This window comes from Anguilla anguilla, chromosome 18, assembly GCF_013347855.1.
Source record: "Anguilla anguilla isolate fAngAng1 chromosome 18, fAngAng1.pri, whole genome shotgun sequence".
Lineage (NCBI taxonomy): Eukaryota > Metazoa > Chordata > Actinopteri > Anguilliformes > Anguillidae > Anguilla > Anguilla anguilla.
The window spans coordinates 9,641,628-9,660,608 of record NC_049218.1 but is presented as its reverse complement, the minus strand read 5'-3'; the positions used below and the strand labels follow the sequence as shown (position 1 = coordinate 9,660,608).

General features: G+C 47.1%; 2 protein-coding genes across 4 annotated transcripts in view; both read right to left on the bottom strand.

Annotated features, from left to right (window-relative positions):
• Positions 1 to 141: 141 nt before the first annotated feature.
• LOC118217766 (protein SPEC3-like) lies at positions 142 to 8,804 on the bottom strand. Its single transcript, XM_035399779.1, has 3 exons — positions 8,182 to 8,804; positions 3,264 to 3,458; positions 142 to 1,737 (listed from the first exon to the last, which is right to left on the bottom strand). Exons 1-3 carry the CDS (start codon positions 8,336 to 8,338, stop codon positions 1,700 to 1,702), a joined length of 390 nt encoding a protein of 129 aa, XP_035255670.1. The 5' UTR covers positions 8,339 to 8,804; the 3' UTR covers positions 142 to 1,699.
• Positions 8,805 to 9,899: 1,095 nt separating this feature from the next.
• LOC118218203 (heterogeneous nuclear ribonucleoprotein L-like) overlaps positions 9,900 to 18,981 on the bottom strand; it is a 30,838-nt gene continuing 21,756 nt past the window's right edge. For 2 of the 3 annotated variants that reach the window (XM_035400699.1, XM_035400701.1), the window contains exons 6-13: positions 18,654 to 18,726; positions 14,865 to 14,945; positions 14,370 to 14,584; positions 13,867 to 13,988; positions 12,677 to 12,878; positions 12,045 to 12,102; positions 11,330 to 11,428; positions 9,900 to 10,872 (exon numbers count right to left, since the gene is read on the bottom strand). In XM_035400699.1, coding sequence (XP_035256590.1) covers positions 10,817 to 10,872; positions 11,330 to 11,428; positions 12,045 to 12,102; positions 12,677 to 12,878; positions 13,867 to 13,988; positions 14,370 to 14,584; positions 14,865 to 14,945; positions 18,654 to 18,726 — 906 coding nt within the window. In that variant the 3' untranslated portion in view covers positions 9,900 to 10,816. The remainder of the gene's footprint in view (positions 10,873 to 11,329; positions 11,429 to 12,044; positions 12,103 to 12,676; positions 12,879 to 13,866; positions 13,989 to 14,369; positions 14,585 to 14,864; positions 14,946 to 18,653; positions 18,727 to 18,981) is intronic. The other variant, XM_035400700.1, reaches the window with a different exon arrangement.

Genomic DNA, 18,981 nt, shown 5'->3' with positions numbered 1-18,981 from the left:
TACCTGATTTAAGTTATTCGTTACACAGTTGTGTTTTACGAGCGTGCGTTCTAAGAACGATACAGGCAGACAACTTTTTGTGTTATATTTACCTACAGAATCAAATCAGTTATACTCAGTTGACTGAGTGATGACGCTCAGTGGAGCCAAAAACAATTTATTTGACAAATAAATAAGCAGAGGTGACTTCTCTCAAAGGGAAGAATGTTCAAGGACAATATTTATAAGCATAAATATGTTGCTTAGAAAACAAAATAGCCTAATTTTACTTGCAGACACCACTCCACAAAACACATATTTGACAAACAATTTATAACATTTTAAATATAGGAAGTTAAATATATACATGTTCAATTAAAAGCACAATCAAACCGATTCAGAACCTAAGTGGGTGCAGAAATCAGCAAACATAACATGACCCCTGGACTGGAAGAGAACTAGGACACACTGAAACAAAAACAAAAAAAACCATTTACACAAACCTGTGTAACCTTATATGAGTTAATACATATTGGAAGAATGGAAGCAGATCCCTGCAGCAATGTTCCAACATCGAGTATAAAGCCTTCCCAGAAGAATTAAGGTTGCTATAGCAGCAAAGGATGGACCAACTCCATGTTAATGGCCATTATTTTGGATGAGATGTTGGATGCCAGGTCTCCACACACTTTTAGCCATGTAGAGTATCTCCACACAATTCCTTGTTATTCCTAGTTTTGATGTTATGTAGTTCAAGTAAGTTTCCAGAATCAACCCTTGCCCACACACTCACACATATTTCAGATGAAACAGAGACAGTGTTGTTTGAGGATAACAGCATTCAAAGTGGTTCGCGTACATATTTCAAATTCAGAACTGTAACAAAGCAATGGGGAGATATGTTTATATCTATGTGAAAATCAGCAAGACAATCTGCCCCATGTCTGCCTGATATGGATGGTTTTTTTTTTCTTTCAAACTTTGTGCACAGAATCCAGGATTCAAAGTTCATTCAAAACTAAAAAAAAAAAAGAGTTTCCTGCTGAGATAAATCACACAAAAAAAAAACCCCATCAGCTTTCGCTCAAATCTCGATGCAAAAGCTGCGAGCTGTCAAGCAGAGATCACAGAGTACATAGCTATCAGCCTCCATGGCTCACAGCACCGCTGTAGCAATATTCTTTCTGTCCGTACTGACCGAGTTTGCAGATATTTCACTTTCCAGATAGCACTACAGGAGATTTTCAGGAGACAAGCCCGAGGTACACCCTGCTGCTGAAGATTGCAACGAGAGAATTCCGCCTCCGAGCTTTCAGCTTTTCCCCAGATGAGATGAAAAACTTGACTTACACTGGGAGCCTTGGGGGGGGGGGTTACCTTCCTACCCCAGCCTTACTTTAGATTGAGTAGCAGAGCGTGCTTCTCCTCAGTCCACAGCAGTGTGGAGACAGACAGGGCCATCAGGGCCAGCGCGATTGGTGCAGGAGTTCAGAAAGACGGGTCACAGCACGCGGAGAGGCGGTGGATTCCGCGGAGGTGTTTTGGAAAGAATGGGGTGTTTTGGAAAGAGGGGATGTCCCGGTGTATTCATGGGGAGCAGCCCAGCAGACCGTAGAGCAGAGTCTGACAGTCACTTGGGTGGTTAGTCTGGGTCAGAGTCTCCATGGAAGGGGAGGGGGGGGGGGACACAAACATTTTTTGAGGGCGTTCTTGGATGACTTCAGCTGATAATAACAACCTGGACTTTGCTGCTGTGATCTGTAGAGAATAAACCAAACGCTGGGTTATTTCACAATCTGTAAAAAATATGTTTTTTCTGTTTTCCCTCTAGTGTACCCTATGTACACACCACTGAATTGAATAATATCCACCTAATATCCAAGTAAAAAATCTATGCCACACATTATTGGATTATTTCTAGGCCAGGAATAGTAAACACGAAATGACTATACAGCACACTCCTGAATGTATAATATAAAATCAGTAATGAGCTATATTAAATGCTCAAATATTAGAAAGTATCTGCACACCTGCCTAGCCTTTGCCAGAATATTAGCATATGAAAAAACCACCTTCCACTACTAAGAAGTTTAAAACCACCAAAACAGCGGTAAACCTGCCTGGTAGAGGATGCAAGTGCACCCACACACAGCGAGACAGCAATTTTTCTAAGAAATGTATTTGTAATATGAGAAAAGTGTTATTTTCATTGATTCCACTGAATAGTTATTTGAGTAGAATATTTTTCTCACGTTCAAGAACTAAAGTACAGTAGAGTACTTGTATTATTGTATTATTTATCTACCCATTCTTTCTTTCTCACCTTTATCATTTGAATAATTTTGGATGGCACTGTTTGTGTTTCACAGTAGTTGAATTAATTTTTATTTAGAATCTGAAATTTCCATCTAATATTTTATATATGCATCTCTGTTTGGGAGTAATCAGGAACCGTGCATTTTAATACTTTTTTTGTGGTTTGTGAAAAGGGAGAATTTAAACAGAAACACCTTTTGGAACTATGCTAATTTTTCTTCCTCAACTTGCCTTCACTGGTCATTTAAATGAAGAGTCCAAACCCCTTTCCTCTGGTGTGTGACAAAATTTGTTAGTGAGTGATATGTGATTTAAAGGGATCGATACACCCCTACCCCCCATGCTGGGAATTCTCCTGCCGCTACATGATGATTATCTCACTTTCAAGCGCAATATTACAGATTAAATGGACTTCTGACCTCCTGGCCTTCTGCCTACTTCAGCTTCAGTTCCACTTTTTCTGTCTTTTTCTAAAGGCTGTACAAAGCTAAAACTGTGCTTTAGTATGCAGTTAAAAAAACCACATAAATGGAATTCATTTATTTTTCCACAGAGCGAGCGAACATGGACATCACTGGAATGAAAAGAGGGCAAAAGGGCATTCTCCGAGCCTCGGCACAGTAATTCAGTTTAAGTGCTCTTTGTGTACACCCAAATGTGACATTTTAAGGGATTTGGCTGAGGAATTCCTGTATGATGCCAAGGTTAGTGTGGAACAGTAAATGAGGTGGGGGGGGGGGGGGGGGGGGGTTCACTCTCCTCCTAAAACTCTGCCAACAGGCTGACAGAAAGGACTCTGAGAGAGTTATGGAATTTCAGACAAACACTTTCAGTGGAATGGCGCTAGCATTACATGGCCCAGGTATTGATTCACCTAAGGGCTATAAACTCATTGAATTCACCTAAGGGCTATAAACTCATTGAATTCACCTAAGGGCTATAAACTCACAGATATAAAGCAAACCTACAAGACTGCTGCAGCAAGATGACTCCCCAGACGAGGCTCCACAGCCAGCCAATCAGAAGGAAGGTGACAGTGAAGAGTTGAGACAGGCCCACCCATAGGTTGATGCAGGCCAGCACCAGTGGGTCTGCCTCTTGGCCCCGCCTCTTCCTGGTGTTCTGGGGACAGCAGAGCAAAGCCAGGCCAGCCAGCATGGTGCCTACAGCCGGGAGAGGAACATAAAGCACAGCCCTGTAAGAACTGGGGGACCCCAGCATTAGTATCACTGCACTGGGGGGCCCCTGCATCAGTATCACTGCACTGGAGGACCCCTGCATCAGTATCACTGCACTGGAGGACCCCTGCATCAGTATCACTGCACTGTGGGACCCCTGCATTAGTATCACTGCACTGTGGGACCCCTGCATCAGTATCGCTGCACTGGGGGACCCCTGCATCAGTATCGCTGCACTGGGGGACCCCTGCATCAGTATCACTGCACTGGGGGTCTTCTGTCTCAGCATCACTGCACTGGGGGTCTTCTGTCTCAGCATCACTGAAATTAAGTGAACCGCAAATGTGGCAGCTGTTGGACCAGCCGTAGCCAGCAACTAGTCTGGGTACCCCCACAACAAGGGGGGGGGGGGGGGGTTCACAGGGGCTGGCGGGTATCACATAACAGCCACAGCACTGGATAAACATGCCAGGGAGGCTCCGCGCACCCTGGATTAGACGTGGCGTTCTGATGTGGATCAGCCAGTAATGCAGGGGCATAGGAGTGATTTTGAACCCGCACCGGATGCAGACAGTTGTTCAAAGTGCTGTCATTTTAAACTTTTACACTTTAATCACAATTAAAGATCACCCCCCCAGCACAGAGACACCCAGAGAGGCTGCGATGAAAGGAGTCTCTCTCTCATCTTTTTCAGAGGAGAAGAAACTAGAAAAAGGAGCCAGGCGCTGAAACGCAGCTGCTGCTGTGTTTCCATGGAGACTGAGAGAGATTTTAAATGTTAAAATGTCTGTCTGTCTGTCTGTCTGTCTCTTGCCTGCCTGCCTGCGTGCCTGTCTGTTTCTGACTGCCTGTCTATTTTAGATCTTCCTTTCACCAAGAAGAATCAGTCAGTAAAATTCAGACAGCAAAAAAAGAAAAAAAAACAGAAAGAAGGATTTTTACTTCAGAGTTTGAGAAAGCTGAGAAAGCTTTTCATCACATATTGCAGGTAAAGTTCTGGAAGGTAAACATAACAGACATATTCTGTCATATTGGGAATAAAGTACAACCACACAGGCAGGCCTGTGTGCTGCTTTTTTGTACAGGACGCAGTGATGAGAGTGCTAGCTTTTATGGCTTTTCCTTATGTATTTTCAGAAACCAAATATTTTTAAAAATATTACTTTCACAATTTTAACCGACACCTGTTGAACACTGGTAGGATACTGGAAGGATACTGTAAAATGGAAGCCAGGACTCACATTTAGTCCTGGTGAGCATCCCTGCACCACAACTGTGCCACCCGCTGCTCATATTTAATAATAAATCACTTTAATATTGGCCATTTAATTTCAGTTACACTGGTGATGTTCATCAACCTTTATCACACTGTGTTAACGGTACTAGTTGCCCAGGCAATGTTTGACCGTACCGCATTATTAATGGGGTAATAAAGGAGTAATAAAAGGGTAATAATGGCGTTATAAACGCATGCTTGGGCTGAGTTTGTTCAGGGGCGCTACTTTTGTAGACTTAATAAATACTAAGTAATTACAATGTGTCCATTTTGTGTTTAACAGGAATCACCCAGAAAGACTCATTTCAGGGGGAACCTAAACAGGTACGGGGACTAGTTGGTGGAGGTTGTGCCCTGCTCCCCTAGATATGTTGGACGTATTAGGCACAGTGTGAGCAGTGTGTGTTGGTGTTGTTGTGTGTTGCAGAATTTAAGGTTGAGAAGCAGCTGTCGTGGCCCACAGGCTAGAAGGGGCTCTTCCTGGGGGGCCCTGGGGCCGACGGACCAGCCTGCAGCAGGGATACTAACACATGTACCCTTGCACAGAGCTGCACATTCTCACTTTGCACGGACGATTTGCCAGAAAACTGGTTAAATAAAGCGCTGTACAGTTCTTGGAATTTTGTCTTGTTTTTTTTCTTTAGCTTTTTCTCATTTAACAGAAATAACTGCTACATTTAGATGGTAACTGAAATATGTTAAATGTCAAATTACATGAAACTTACATTCCAACATCATTTTATTTCAGTAGCTTTATTAATTAATTCATTTTTTTAAATGTGAAGCACTTCATGGCCTTGACTTGAAACTCACTCAGTCCCTCCCACGTGTTTAACAGGCTGAAGATTCTCCACAAGGGGGAGCTATTAGCCAGATAACTTCGTATCAATGACACTGTGTGTCCTGGTTATGAAACGATTGTTTGCAGAGGTGGTTTAAAGTGCAAGGCAGAAATGGCCTTGATAATTTGTGGTTAACATGTGAACTGCGCTGTCATGGAATAGTTTGCTGCTTGAATCTGAACCTCTCCTTGCGGGCTTTCCTCTGCAGTTGCAGGTACAATCACTGCTTTTCCACACCCACTCCAGTTTTAAGTCATCGTCATTTATTTAAAATGCATTTCACAGAAGTCGCAACACACCGACCATTTAAAATGCAATGAAAGAAGCAAATCAGCGATATAACAAAAACTGAAAATAATAAAACACTAATTTAAGGGCCGTGCGACCGGTCACGGTGGGCTGTAGGAGAATGAGAGAAGATCTGTTTTGAGTTTCGATTTTAAAATATCAACGGAACTTGCTTTTCTAATTGATGAGGGAAGAGCATTCCAGAGATAGGGAGCGCAGATCCACTACATATAAATAGCAGATCAAAATGACTATGCGAATGATACAAGATATACATATTGATTCAACTGTAATATGGACCACTTAGTGACACAACCTATACTTTCACTGAGAAATCGGTAATATGCGTACAGGTAGGTATAAAGAGCTAGCTAGCTAAGTTAGCATTAGAGCTAGCATCACATGGCTACTAAACTATTAGCGGTATTACTCCTTCAAAACAACATAGTACATTATTATAGGTGCTTATGTCAGGAAGGCACACAAATACTCCTTTGAATTATAACAAGTGGAGGAGCTAGCTGGCTAAACTAACCAAGTGGATAGTGGTTGCTTCTTTAGATGAGTGGTGAACAAAGATTTTAAAATGGTATATCCACCCCATCAGAGCCTCAAACCTGCCCAATCTTGAAAGAAAAAACCTGTCCAAGTTTTATCCACAACAGACACTTTTCTAAGTTTGTCTTCGACTTGGAGAATGGAATAAAAATAACCCCCTCCCCTCTAAACATTCAGGATAACGCCTGACAACAACAACAGCGTTTAACCACCCACAGGAGCTTTGTAACTTGTAGGTAAAAACATTTTTTTCATTATCAGTTATACTGCTGCAGATCTGCCATTGTCTGCAATGTCGGAAGAAATGTTATAGCAACCGTCCCTAAGCAGGGATTGGTGGACTGCAGTGTTCATTCATTTGCTAAAGCAACAATAAGCATTTTTGAAAAGTGGCCACTATCCACTTGGTTAAAATGTGGAGGGGGGGGGGGGGGGGGGGGGGGGCACATCCCCCTCAGTTATAGTGGGTCCTAGGCCCGTGCAAGAATGCCATATCCTGCAGGGGTGCAGGGACTAATGCGCTGTGCATTCGTGGCAGGCAGATAAAGCCATTAGCACACTGTAAGTGCAGAAGGTATAATTTGGCAAACGAGGAAGGCCAAGCAGATGGCCTCTTTTGAGATCCGAGACTCATTAAACACGCTTTTCAGTGTTCAGCGGGGCTGAACTTGCTAACTCCAGCAAGCTTCAGGTCTAACAGGCAGGTGGTGTCAGAACTGGCATATTCTCCACATCACATCAAATCTGAGAGACTGAGTAGGAGCACTTTGATCTCCACATCACTGTACCTGGCACAGACACAAGCTGCTGCCCTTCAGACAGATTTGACAGGAGGCCAAATTGTGCCTGCTTTGGGGTTAACGTGGAAAACCTCTCCTGATTGGCTCCTCACGGTCTGCAGCTGTTAAGCACTCGTTAACACTGTAGAACACTCAGGGATTCAAACGCTGTCACCGTAGCGACAACATACAAATTCTAAGTGGAACTGCGCCATAATTTAAGCCTGATGATGTGACACTTACACTGCTACTGACAACAACGCAGTCCAGCTGAGTGCCTAGGTACAGGAGCTATGATCTCAAATGCAGGAGCCCTGCAGGTTTAGTAAACCTGACTGAAATCATTAGATTAATTTCTGAGTACAAGAGAGAGAAAGGGGGGAGTGTGTGTGTGTGTGTGTGTGTGTGTGTGTGTGTGTGAGAGAGAAAGAGATGGTACTGACAAGTTGTGGAAACTATGCGGCAGTAACATGTTAAATAAGCCTCATGTGATGTTAATACATTTCAGACTCCGACTCAGACAGTACCTACAGAGCACCCACTGTTGCACCAACAGGCTGAATTCAATGCAATAAATGATTCAAAGTGCCCACACAAATCAGATCAGTCAAAACCAAGGGACCTCAGTAGAACTACATAAGACCACTGTTCAGCCATAAGCTAATAACTGAATAAAGCTTGTTTCCGTCTCAACTGTGCTGATCCAAATGGCTACAACACAGGAGCTGCTACCTCCCTTCTGTCTGTCTGATGACGTCAGGCTGGTTTGCAGCCAAAATTGACCTCCTGAATAACACCAGCATGAACAGACAACCAGATCCTTCATCAACCAGATTCTTCACCAACCAGATCCTTCATCAACCAGATTCTTCACCGACCAGATTCTTCATCAACTATCCCCTAAGCCTCATGCAGCATTCTGGCTCTCTACCTGTGCTCTTGCCGGTCTTTACCTGTGCACTTACCTGTGCCTGGGAGAAAGATGTTGAGGAGCAGGCAGGTGATGGCCAGGTGCTTGCTGAGGTTAGGAATGGCTCCCAAAATTCCCACCCATTTTCTGTGGATCCCCACTGGGCTGTGCCTTCGAGGGGCGTCTCCAGTGCCCTGGCCTTCGGGCATCATAGTGACAGGGCGCTTTTGGGCCCCCAGCACCACTCACCAGGGCACAGGGGCCGATTCGTGAGGGGTCTGCTCCCAGTATCCCTCTGGAATGGATTCAGCAGGGGACAATACAGCCCTGCGACCTGCTCCCCCAGCAGCCTGCACCTGCCAAAACTCCACACACTCGCTTTGTGTGCACCCCGTAACCATGGCAACCCCCCCTCCCTCCCACTTTTGATTTGACACGTATGGATCTTTCCGAAAGAGACGAAAGGGCTGTTCATTAAGCGGTTGCTCCTTCAGGCAGGGCGTGTGTCATGGTGTGGTTCCTCACCCCCTCCTACCTGCTGGTGGCCATGACAACACATGTGATCCATGTCGTATGCATGGCAGGCTGGGCAGTCTCCATGGTGATGTGCAGTAGGCTGCCTCAGAGCCCTCCCACTGGCAGTGTGCCCATGACAGCAGAGCCCCCAACTGAGCTCCACCTGCTCCCACAAACCCCCACTTGCCCCTACATACCCCCACCTGCCCCCACATACCCCCACTTGACCCTACATAGCCCCACCTGCCCCCACATACCCCCCACGTGCCCCCACTTGCTCCTACATACCTCCACCTGCCCCACATACCCCCACCTGCCCACACATACCCCCACCTGCCCCCACCTGCCCCCACATACCCCCACTTGACCCTACATACCCCCACCTGCCCCCACATACCCCCCACGTGCCCCCACTTGCTCCTACATACCTCCACCTGCCCCACATACCCCCACCTGCCCACACATACCCCCATTTGCCCCTACATACCCTCACGTGCCCCACATACCCCCAATTTCCCATACATACCCCCACCAGCCCCCACATAGCCCAATCTGCCCCTACAGTACATACCCCCACCTGCCCCCACATACCCCCACCTGCCTCCACACCCCCTCCCCCCTCCTCTCCTATCCTCAGGTGTCTGCAGGCTCACACTCCTCCACACGAGCTCTGATAGAGTGCCTGACCTGGTGTTTTCTTACTCTCATACACACCCAGCTTAGCTGGAGCCATGAATGAGAAAACAAACCTGCTGCCCTTAAACTGAGACCCAGCAATATTCCCAAAACACAAGCGCTGGGACACACTCGAAGCTAAGGTCATTTCTTGTAATCCTTGTCTAATTCATTGGTGCCTGAATAAATATTTTTTATTAGAATTTTATTTTTCTGAAAAGGAGAGCCTTGACCATACTGGATTGATTAGCCTGGCCCTTCTGAGAGTTTTTGTGAAACCACAGTCATATCCTTTTGTTGTAATTTCATCCAGCACTTTTTCAGATGAGAACAGCTCCAGAGATTTAAATCAAATAAACACTACTCTATGCTTTTTCCTTTCTATAAACTCGCAATAATTCAGTCGTGGGACTTTTAGATTAAAAAGGGAACTGGGTCCCTGGCATCTCCTTTGAAATGCATTTGATTAGACAAAAAAAAAAACCAGAGGTACAAGACTGGGCTCCTAAATTGCATTACATTCCAGACTTAAACAAGAAGGCGCAGAGCAGTAAATCAAATCAAACGAAGAAGACGAAGCAGCAACCGGCAAAACGTTTAATGACCGTCATGCTGACAGCTAAAACCCCAGACATGGCCGTGTGCACAGGGGTACAATGACATCAACACAAAGCCTGGACCTTCATGTGTAAACACTATACAACAACAGAGCCTAAAACTCAAAATGCCCCCTCCCAACAGTAAAACTACGCTCTCCTCTCAGACACCAGGTCTTAGATCATATGTCAGCAGTCCTAGCCCAGCCCACCCAAACCCAATTTCAAATACTATACACATTTATATATTACAATGTGGTCTAAATTTTACAAGGCTATAAACACTTTGTTCGTTGATCTTTAGAGAGGTTGGCCAGGCTGTTGTACCCAGTGAATTCAGCTACGCTACACAGATCGGTGTGTTTGGTTAGCGCTACACAGCTCAGTACAGGCCTGTGACATCACTTATATATGTAACCATGGGCAACCGTCAGACAGGCCAAACAGGTACATTATTTTTAAAAGCCAAAGACAAATCCTGGTGGATGTGTGTGTGTGTGTGTGTGTGTGTGCACGTGCGTGCGTGGCTGCGGGTGTGTACCTGTATGTTTACGTATGTGTGTCTGTGTGTGTGTGTGTGTGTTTGTGTGTCCATGTGTGTATGTGTGTGTTTGCCTGTGTGTGTGTATATGGGTGTGTGTGTGTGTGTGTGAGTGTGTGTGTGCATTCAGATGGAAACTGAATACAATAAAAGCATCTGTGTTTTGCTCTTGTGTATTAGCGGTGTGTGTGTCCTCTTGTCGCAGGGTGTGTCGCATTGGGTTGTGATGAGGAAGGAATCTTCATCCTGCGCTCCTCCTCCTCCTCTTCCTCTTCAGTGCAGCTCCACTCCTGCCCCTCTGCTAGCCCCTCCTGACCACACCTGCTGGCGCCCCACCTGGCCTGCCCCGCCCACACAGGCTCTCACAGGTGTGAGGAGGTGGAGAAGCACAGCTTCAGGGTGTAGGGATTGGAGCCATCTGAAAGGAGCAAGAGCAGCAGCACGTCCGTTCAGCACTCCCTGCCATTACTGTACATATACGCACAGGAGCCCGAGACAGAGTCCGCAGTGTGACCAGAACCTGCCAGAGGTGGCCAACATCTGTGCCGTTAAACCACCTCCGAGCTGCGTGTGGCAGGCCTGTTTCAGCCCAAACCGTGAGCCCATACAGATTCAGAAAAGGTTCTGGGGTTTGGACCACGGTGTGAGTTTGGGCTTAGATCAACGTTAGAGCTGAGGGCTCTGTGGGAAGTTAGTGCTCGGGTTACCGTTGGGGGGTTGAGGTTGCGGTTTTGGTTGTGGTTGAGTTTAGGATTGAGGTAGCTCTAGTCAGGGATAGGGGGTTGAGGGCAGGGCTTGGGGATGACGTCATGGCGTTGGGTTTGGGACAGAATGCCTTCTGGGTGGCAGGCAGACCTTAATCTGACAGCACTCACTTGGTATTCGGATCTGGTAGTGGTTCAGCACCGTCAGCACCTCCACAGCATGCGTCTTGGTGTCAAACTCTAGCAGCCCCGAGATGGTTTTACTGGAGGCTGTGGGGAAAAAAGGAAAGGGGGGCATCAGTAAAAGGGGCTCCCTCCATGAGACACGGCACCACCTGACCAGGAGGAACACCATCTCCCCACCTCCTGACCAGGAGGAACACCATGTCCCCACCTCCTGCACAGGAGGAACACCATCTCCCCACCTCCTGCACAGGAGGAACACCATCTCCCCACCTCCTGACCAGGAGGAACACCATCTCCCCACCTCCTGCACAGGAGGAACACCATCTCCCCACCTCCTGACCAGGAGGAACACCATCTCCCCACCTCCTGACCAGGAGGAACACCATCTCCCCACCTCCTGCACAGGAGGAACACCATCTCCCCACCTCCTGCACAGGAGGAACACCATCTCCCCACCTCCTGACCAGGAGGAACACCATCTCCCCACCTCCTGACCAAGAGGAACACCATCTCCCCACCTCCTGCACAGAAGAAACACCACCTCCCCACCTCCTGCACAGTAATAACAACTGTCCTGCCAAGTTATGGCAGCCTGCCCAGCTGGCTGCAACTTTCTAATGCTGAATATTAAGAATTCAAAGACAAATGGAAGCCATAGTTACATACATGACTTTGACAGAAAAGAGGCCTTCGTACTTACGTTTCGCATCAAACACCTTGAACTTGACAAAACCAGGAACATCGTGGTCTGTACAAAGCTGTTAAAAAAACAAATTACACACAATCACACCACAAGCACACACACACACACACACACGCACACACATGGATGCACACATATACACAATAGAGAGCAAAGTATAAAGGCAAGGATCTTGAAAAGAGTCGAGTCATTCTTTGTGCTTATCCAACAGAACGTGCTATTCTTCTGTGAGTATTGAAAGAACTCGATTAACCTTGAGAGACATACAATGCCTCAGCCAGACAATCCTTCCACTAAACTGCTACCTCCTACATTTATCTCTTATTGTTGCGAAGAGAGAAAGACTATCTTTTAAGACAAACTGTATTGGCTATTAAGAGGACTATGTGTTTAAACACAGCAACATGGTGTTCATCGCCTTAAGTGGAATCAGAGACCATTGTGTCATGGTTTTTGATTCCACAAAAGATGATGACCACCATGTTTAAATTTTTTTGCTGTGATGTTAGATAGAGGTCAGCTCAACAGAAGTGAGGCGGGAGATTCATAGGCATACTGAGCATGCTCCATAACCTCTCATCTCAGCATTTTAACTGGGGGGGGGGCCTCCTCCCGGGGGTGGGACTCACCCTCAGCAGCTCCTCCTGGGTGACGCAGGGCGGGACGTTGTAGAAGTGCAGCACGCAGGACGGCGGCTGGATGATGTTTTTGGAGGCCTGCCCCGCGCTGGTGAAGCGGTTGTTTCGGGTCATGGCGAAGTCTTTGTAGCTGCTGGTGCCGTCCTCCAGCTCAAACACCTGACTGGGGATGACGGCGTGTTGCTTGGATACGCTGTAGGGGTCGGGGGGGGGGGGGGGGGGGGGGGGGGGGGGGGGGGGGGGGGGGGGGGGGGGGGGGGGGGGGGGGGGGGGGGGGGGGGGGGGGGGGGGGGGGGGGGGGGGGGGGGGGGGGGGGGCGTTACAGGAGAGGCGAGACAGCCTAATCTCTCTCTGTCTGAATCTCCTCGGCTGTGCCTGATACAGCCTCAGCTGCAGATGGGCTCCCAATTCAAAGACCCAAGCCTTTAAATTGCAAAAAAAAAAAAAAATCTATTTAAAATGTGGTGGACGGCTGAACGCCATAACCAAACATGACATCCAAGCTATCAATAGCAACAACAATCTCCTGGAAGGATTTATTATGATATAAAGTCACATTTTGTGGACAAAATAACAATTGGAGAGCTACTGATTATTTTCTTGCTAACCAATAATTCCATGCTACAGTGAAGTGAACTTTCGTGGCACATACGCGTTTTCATTTTGGACCACATTTGCATTGCAGCAACTAGGAACTGTTGACGGGGGGATCTGCGATTAGTGGGCATTGCTTACAGAAATAAACAACTAAATACAAAAAATCTTTTTGGGCGGGGGGCAAATCTATTTGGGTGGGCCACCCAACTCAGTGTATGGGAAACACAGGTGTGCGCATATGTGTTAGTGTGCACGTTTGCATGTGTGTCTGTGTGTGTGTGTGCATGCATGCGTGCGTACATCTATGCGTGTGTGCGTAAGACAGTTCTGTGTATGACTCATTACCACTACGTCATGATCATCACACTCATTATTATTACGTCATGATCATCACACTCATTACCATTACCTCATGTTGATCACGTTCATTATCATTACATCATGATCATCACGCTCATCGTTACTGCAAACAGTCTAATGTGCCGTTTCACGCCTCTTGTCAGAAATACCAAAGGGCGTTCCGGAAGCTGAGAGAACAGGCAGGCCGTGGGTGGGATTAAGGGGGAAAGAGAGGAGGCACTTACCAAACGTTGAGCCTCTTGCCAAACAGCTTTATGCTGTTGAGGTGTGTGATGGCGCGGTCGACGGCGTACTCCTCGCCCATCTCCACCAGCGCCGTGCCTGGAACGCTCTTCATGAACTTCACCTGACGCGGCACATGCAGGTGAGCGTGCTGAGCTTTACGATTGGCTACCACGCGTTCTCATTATGACATCACCACACAGAGTACAGCGTGCATCGTTGAGGTGACAAGCACAGAAACAATGGCATCTCAATCACTCTCCCCTATGACTCCAGGTGAACCTCTTTCTCCTGCCAAAAACCAATCAACTGCTACAAAACAGCATTAGCTTTCACTCTCTCAAGCACTCTGCAGCTAACAGCGCCAACAGTACTTCATAACACCCATTTATATTTTTGGTTGAATACGCCAGCTGGTCAGAGCAAGGGCGTGGCATACTTCCAACCAATCCTACTTCATTTTACATGTCACCCTCTCGTTCCAGCCAATCACAACTCTCCTCACCTTCTCAATGTTGCCATAGAGACAGAAGAGGTTGAAGATCCTGGTGCAGTTCATATTGGCGGGGTGCAGGCCGCTCACCATGGCGACGGAGCTGGAGGAGTGGGGCATGTAAGCGGAGGACTGGGGCAGCGGGTACGCCACCACGTCTGGGACGTCCTGCGAGCTCATCTTGTACCTGTTGTTGCTGGGGAGGGGCAGCAGGGGGCAGTGTGTACCTGAGGAGGTGAGAGGGACACGCGCATCACACAGGGAGGCCTGACGTAGCACTTCTCCTCCCAGCAAATAAATAAATAAATAAGACAAAAATAATAATAATGCTCTATTCAGAGCTGGCAGCCTCTCCAGGCCTAGGCAATAACTCGCTTGGCACTGTACTCAGCACAACCTGTTCTACCAGCTCTGTGCACTCTCTAGCACACACAGAGGGGTTAGGACTATGTGCTCAGCTGGGATAACGCTAGGACACACAGCCATAGAGGGGTCAGTTCTGCTTACCGTAGCCATTGTCGCTGTAAGAGGACGGGTGCTCTCCCAGGATAGCCTGCCTGTGTCTCCCCTTCCCACGTTCTGAAACGCCCACACATTCAGAGAGGAGGATAAAGCACCCAAACACAGGGAGGGACAGAGACGACACACAGCACGCACATCGACGACACAAACATAACACAAACACGTGACGGAAAAATAACACAAACAAACACGGGATGAATAAGCTACAGGCTGCTATGCTGCTGGGGGCTAACAGCTAAAGGTCTGACAGACTGCAATCACGTCCAATTTCACAAATAAGTGGCTGTGCAGTCTCTCGCTCAGAGGCCAGCCTCTACGTACTGAGGCAGGATGACGACCTTTTAAAGGTCACAGTTACAGCCGAACAGCTTCAGGCCAGACACGGAGACATTACTGACGATACAATATTTACATACGAAAGGTGCATTTGGTGGCTTTCGTTTTGAGCCCACGTCAGGTAAACCAGCTGAGAGGACACTGGAACACACAGCCGTGTATGTGCGGTTGCGTCCCGCTTGGACGCAGCATGCTAACGATCTCTCACAAACAGCGCAGATAACGCCGAGCTAAACGGGTTCTGTAGGTCTGTTCTAAAACAATAACAGGAGCTGCAGTGATTTTTTTTATATACCAAGCATGCTTCCACCAGAATTCAGGTTCATGTCCAGACAAGCAAAGAAAACAGTTGCAGCTCTTACCCAGCTAACATGCAACATTCAAAAAAAGTTTCTTTTTTTCTCCCCCCCCCCCCCCCCCCAATGGCACTACAACAGTAGAGCATCAAATGTTAGCTGGGTAAACAGAATTAAAAATAACATGTGAAAGGGCACCTAGGATTGTAACCTGAACATAAATCAGCAATTTATCATTTAATTAATTCAAAATGTATTTTAGAAAATAATTTTAAATTATCCAGAAAAAAATGAACCCCAGTGAAAGTTTTTGTTTTGACACATTGTGCTTAGACAAAATCAGAGAACGGTACAGAACTACTTTTATGTCCAAACAAAAGCATTTCCTGGGTTTCATTTTCCTCTCAAACTGCCTCTAGGTGCCTTTCGAATGATAATACAGATCGCGGAACAGAAGCGGGGAAGGAGGACGGCGGGGCACATTTTCACAGAGTAGGTTCACATATTTCGGGTCTTGCGTGTCGTATCGCAACGCGGGGGCGAGAAAACAGTACCTGTGCTTCTACCATTAGCGTCAGCCGCGACGGCAAGGGCGGCCTTTCAGCACAAGCGCAAAACATCAACCTGTGTTACATCATTTTACAGTCAGTACGGCACAGTCAGGGAGGGGCCAGAGCGAGCGGAGGCACAGAGCTGAAGAAAGCAGCCACTTCCTGCCCCGCTACTCCAAACAGGCGGGCGGGGATTCGGGGAGGAGTCACTTGGCCACACCCACACGCCGGGGATAACAAGGTGGCTGCAGGCTGTTGTTTGGGCAGTTCAGCCTTGAGAAGCTGGTTAATGCCCTAGTTTCAATGCTTTACCGCCCCAGGAAGACCTGCTTGTGACAGTGCTGGCTATTACCTGGATGTGGGCTCTACTGTGTCTCTTCAGACAGGAGGATCACTGCTTTCTACAGCAGGGAGGATCACTGCTTCTACCAGGATCTAGTGGATCCCCGATGCATCAGGGAGGAGTGGAGATGTTATTCAGCTCTACGTGCCTCCACTCGCGTACAGCAACACTAACAATCAATTCATCACTGAGTCAAAAACAATTCACAGCTCATTGATAAAAACCCAACATTCCACACAGCTGATACATAACAGAAAAATGTCAGCACATTCAGAGTTAAATATTCTCTCAAATCCAATACAGAAGACATAAAGCAGACCCTGGGTTCAGCAGTAATGTCAGGTGTACCTTTCCTTTGCTGGAAAAGAAAAAAAATCAAAAGCTTTAACACCAATTTTAATCTGGTTTGTACTGCACAATGTTAATGTTCTCAGATAAACGAATGAGCATAAAAATAGCATTTCCTTTTCATATAGAGCCAATCAGGGGCTTACTGCTTTTCATGCTGTTAATTAGACATTACCCCGTATTAAACCCTCTCACCAAATCATTATAATCTCATAAACTCAAGCACTCAAGATCTGTCTGTGGTGTCAGCCATATGCTCTTTGAAGTGCTAGTGGAAAAACAGCAAAAAAAGACAGAAGACTTTCCACACAGGAATGTGTCACTGAAGTCAAGGTCAGCTTTGAATACATTCTATTCATCACTCTTTTGCAGTTAGCAAGGGAGGCTAATCGAATTAGATGAAAAGGCTTTTGAGTTTTCTCTATAAGATTTGGATTCTTTCCAGAATCAGCAGAGCCCATCTCCTCTTTGGCCCAGGCACCCTGTAGTATTTCTAAACCAAGGGAAAGTCCAGAGCTGATCTCTGAATTCAGACAACATTTCGCAAACAGATGAACTGGTGAAAGAGTGGACAGCTCTGACAAAGGATGTCTCATCAGAACAAACCAAAAGAACAAAAAAAAATCTGTCCCCTTTGCTTTGGAAAGGGTCCTGCTCGAGTCCCAGCAAATAAAGCTGAAAGTGTGAATTGGGACTGTGGGAATGTTCTTTTGGAGGCCAGTCCTCCAGGACAGAAGGGGGCGCTCTTCCTGCGTGATGAGGCGGTGCATGCGTTCAGGATGAGTGTCGGGAAGACTGTTCTCTCTGTCTCTGATGGTTTAGGGGTGGAGGGGGTGCATGTTGCCGTGGAGGGTCAGCCTGGAGTTCCTCCTCTCTGTCCCCTGAGAGCGTCTGGGCAGTGCAAGACGGGGGGGCGTGGCTCTGCTTGGAGAGGGAGGCTCGCTCGCTCACTCACTCTGGTGATGCTGGTGTGCTGCTGGCTTGACTGCAGGTCTAGGGTCCGCTGTCACTTTGATCCTTCACAGCAGGCGGTGGGGGGGGGGGGGGGGCGCTAGAGTCACAGTGACGGCTTCACACACTCAACACTACAGCAAGGCGGGGGGGGGGGAGGAGGAGGGGGGCAGGCCAGCAACAGTCTGCTTGTCGGACATAACCATCCAATAAAGATGCACCTCAAACCTGCCTCGCAGCAGCAGGTTGTGTGTGTGTATATATGTGTATGTGAGTGAGTGAGTGAGTGAGCGAGCGTGTGAGAGTGAGCGTAAGTGTGACACACACACTTACGCTCACTCTCACTGTGTGTATGTGCGTATGTGTGAGTGTGTGTGTGCTCTGCAGTAGGGCCTCAGTTGTGTGCTGTGTTTCTAGTTTCTTTGCTTTGTTTGAGACAGCAGGCAGATCTGAACACAAACCCATCAGCTTCCCTCCCTGAGAGCAGCCTGCCAGGCTGATATCTACACCCCAGCAAGAAAGAGCAACAGCACAGGAAGCACACAGAACGAAAAACACAAGCGCTCTTCATCGCTAGTTTCCGCACTGCTACGCTACTTAAATTCAGTTCAGGATTTATACCTGCAGGGCTGTGAGAGAGTCTGGGATTCAGGCAATCCCCCGGCCTTCTCAGGGACATTCACACAGTGTATCACCTTAAGGGTCTCCCACCAGTCTGAAGCAAAGACAGATCATACACACACACAAAAACACATACACACACAGGCACACGCATACACACACACACACACACATACACACACACACACACAAAAACACATACACACACAGGCACACGCATACACACACACACACACACACATACAAATGCATGCACATAAACAGGCACGCACACACACCCACACACGTGCGTGCACACACACACACAGTGAGCAGGTAATTCTTTTACCTCGTCTGACCAGGTATGGCTTTGTGTAGTCCCAGCTGTCGTTATCATTCCTTATTACATTCAGGCGTGTCGGCTGCAAGAACACAAATGAGAACAGTGCTGACATCATCAGAATGAGACATTCAGGCATCTTGGCCGCAAGAACAAAAAGGAGAAGAGTGCTGACATCATCAGAAGGAGACTAAGCATATGTACTCACCAGGAACCAAACAGGATGACAGTAAATGAGACAGACAGAAATATTTTACTAAACATGCATGTCAATTTACAATGATATGAGAATGCCTGAATAAGACAATAAGACCGCAAGAAACATTAGCCCATTAAT

Coding starts and splice junctions, on each gene's coding strand:
- LOC118217766 (XM_035399779.1), bottom strand. CDS start 8,338: ATGATGCCCGAAGGCCAGGGCACTGGAGACGCCCCTCGAAGGCACAGC. Junction 3,459..8,181: donor CATCTTTCTCCCAGGCACAG/GTAAGTGCACAG, acceptor TCCCGGCTGTAG/GCACCATGCTGGCTGGCCTG. Junction 1,738..3,263: donor CATCTTGCTGCAGCAGTCTT/GTAGGTTTGCTT, acceptor TATTCTCTACAG/ATCACAGCAGCAAAGTCCAG.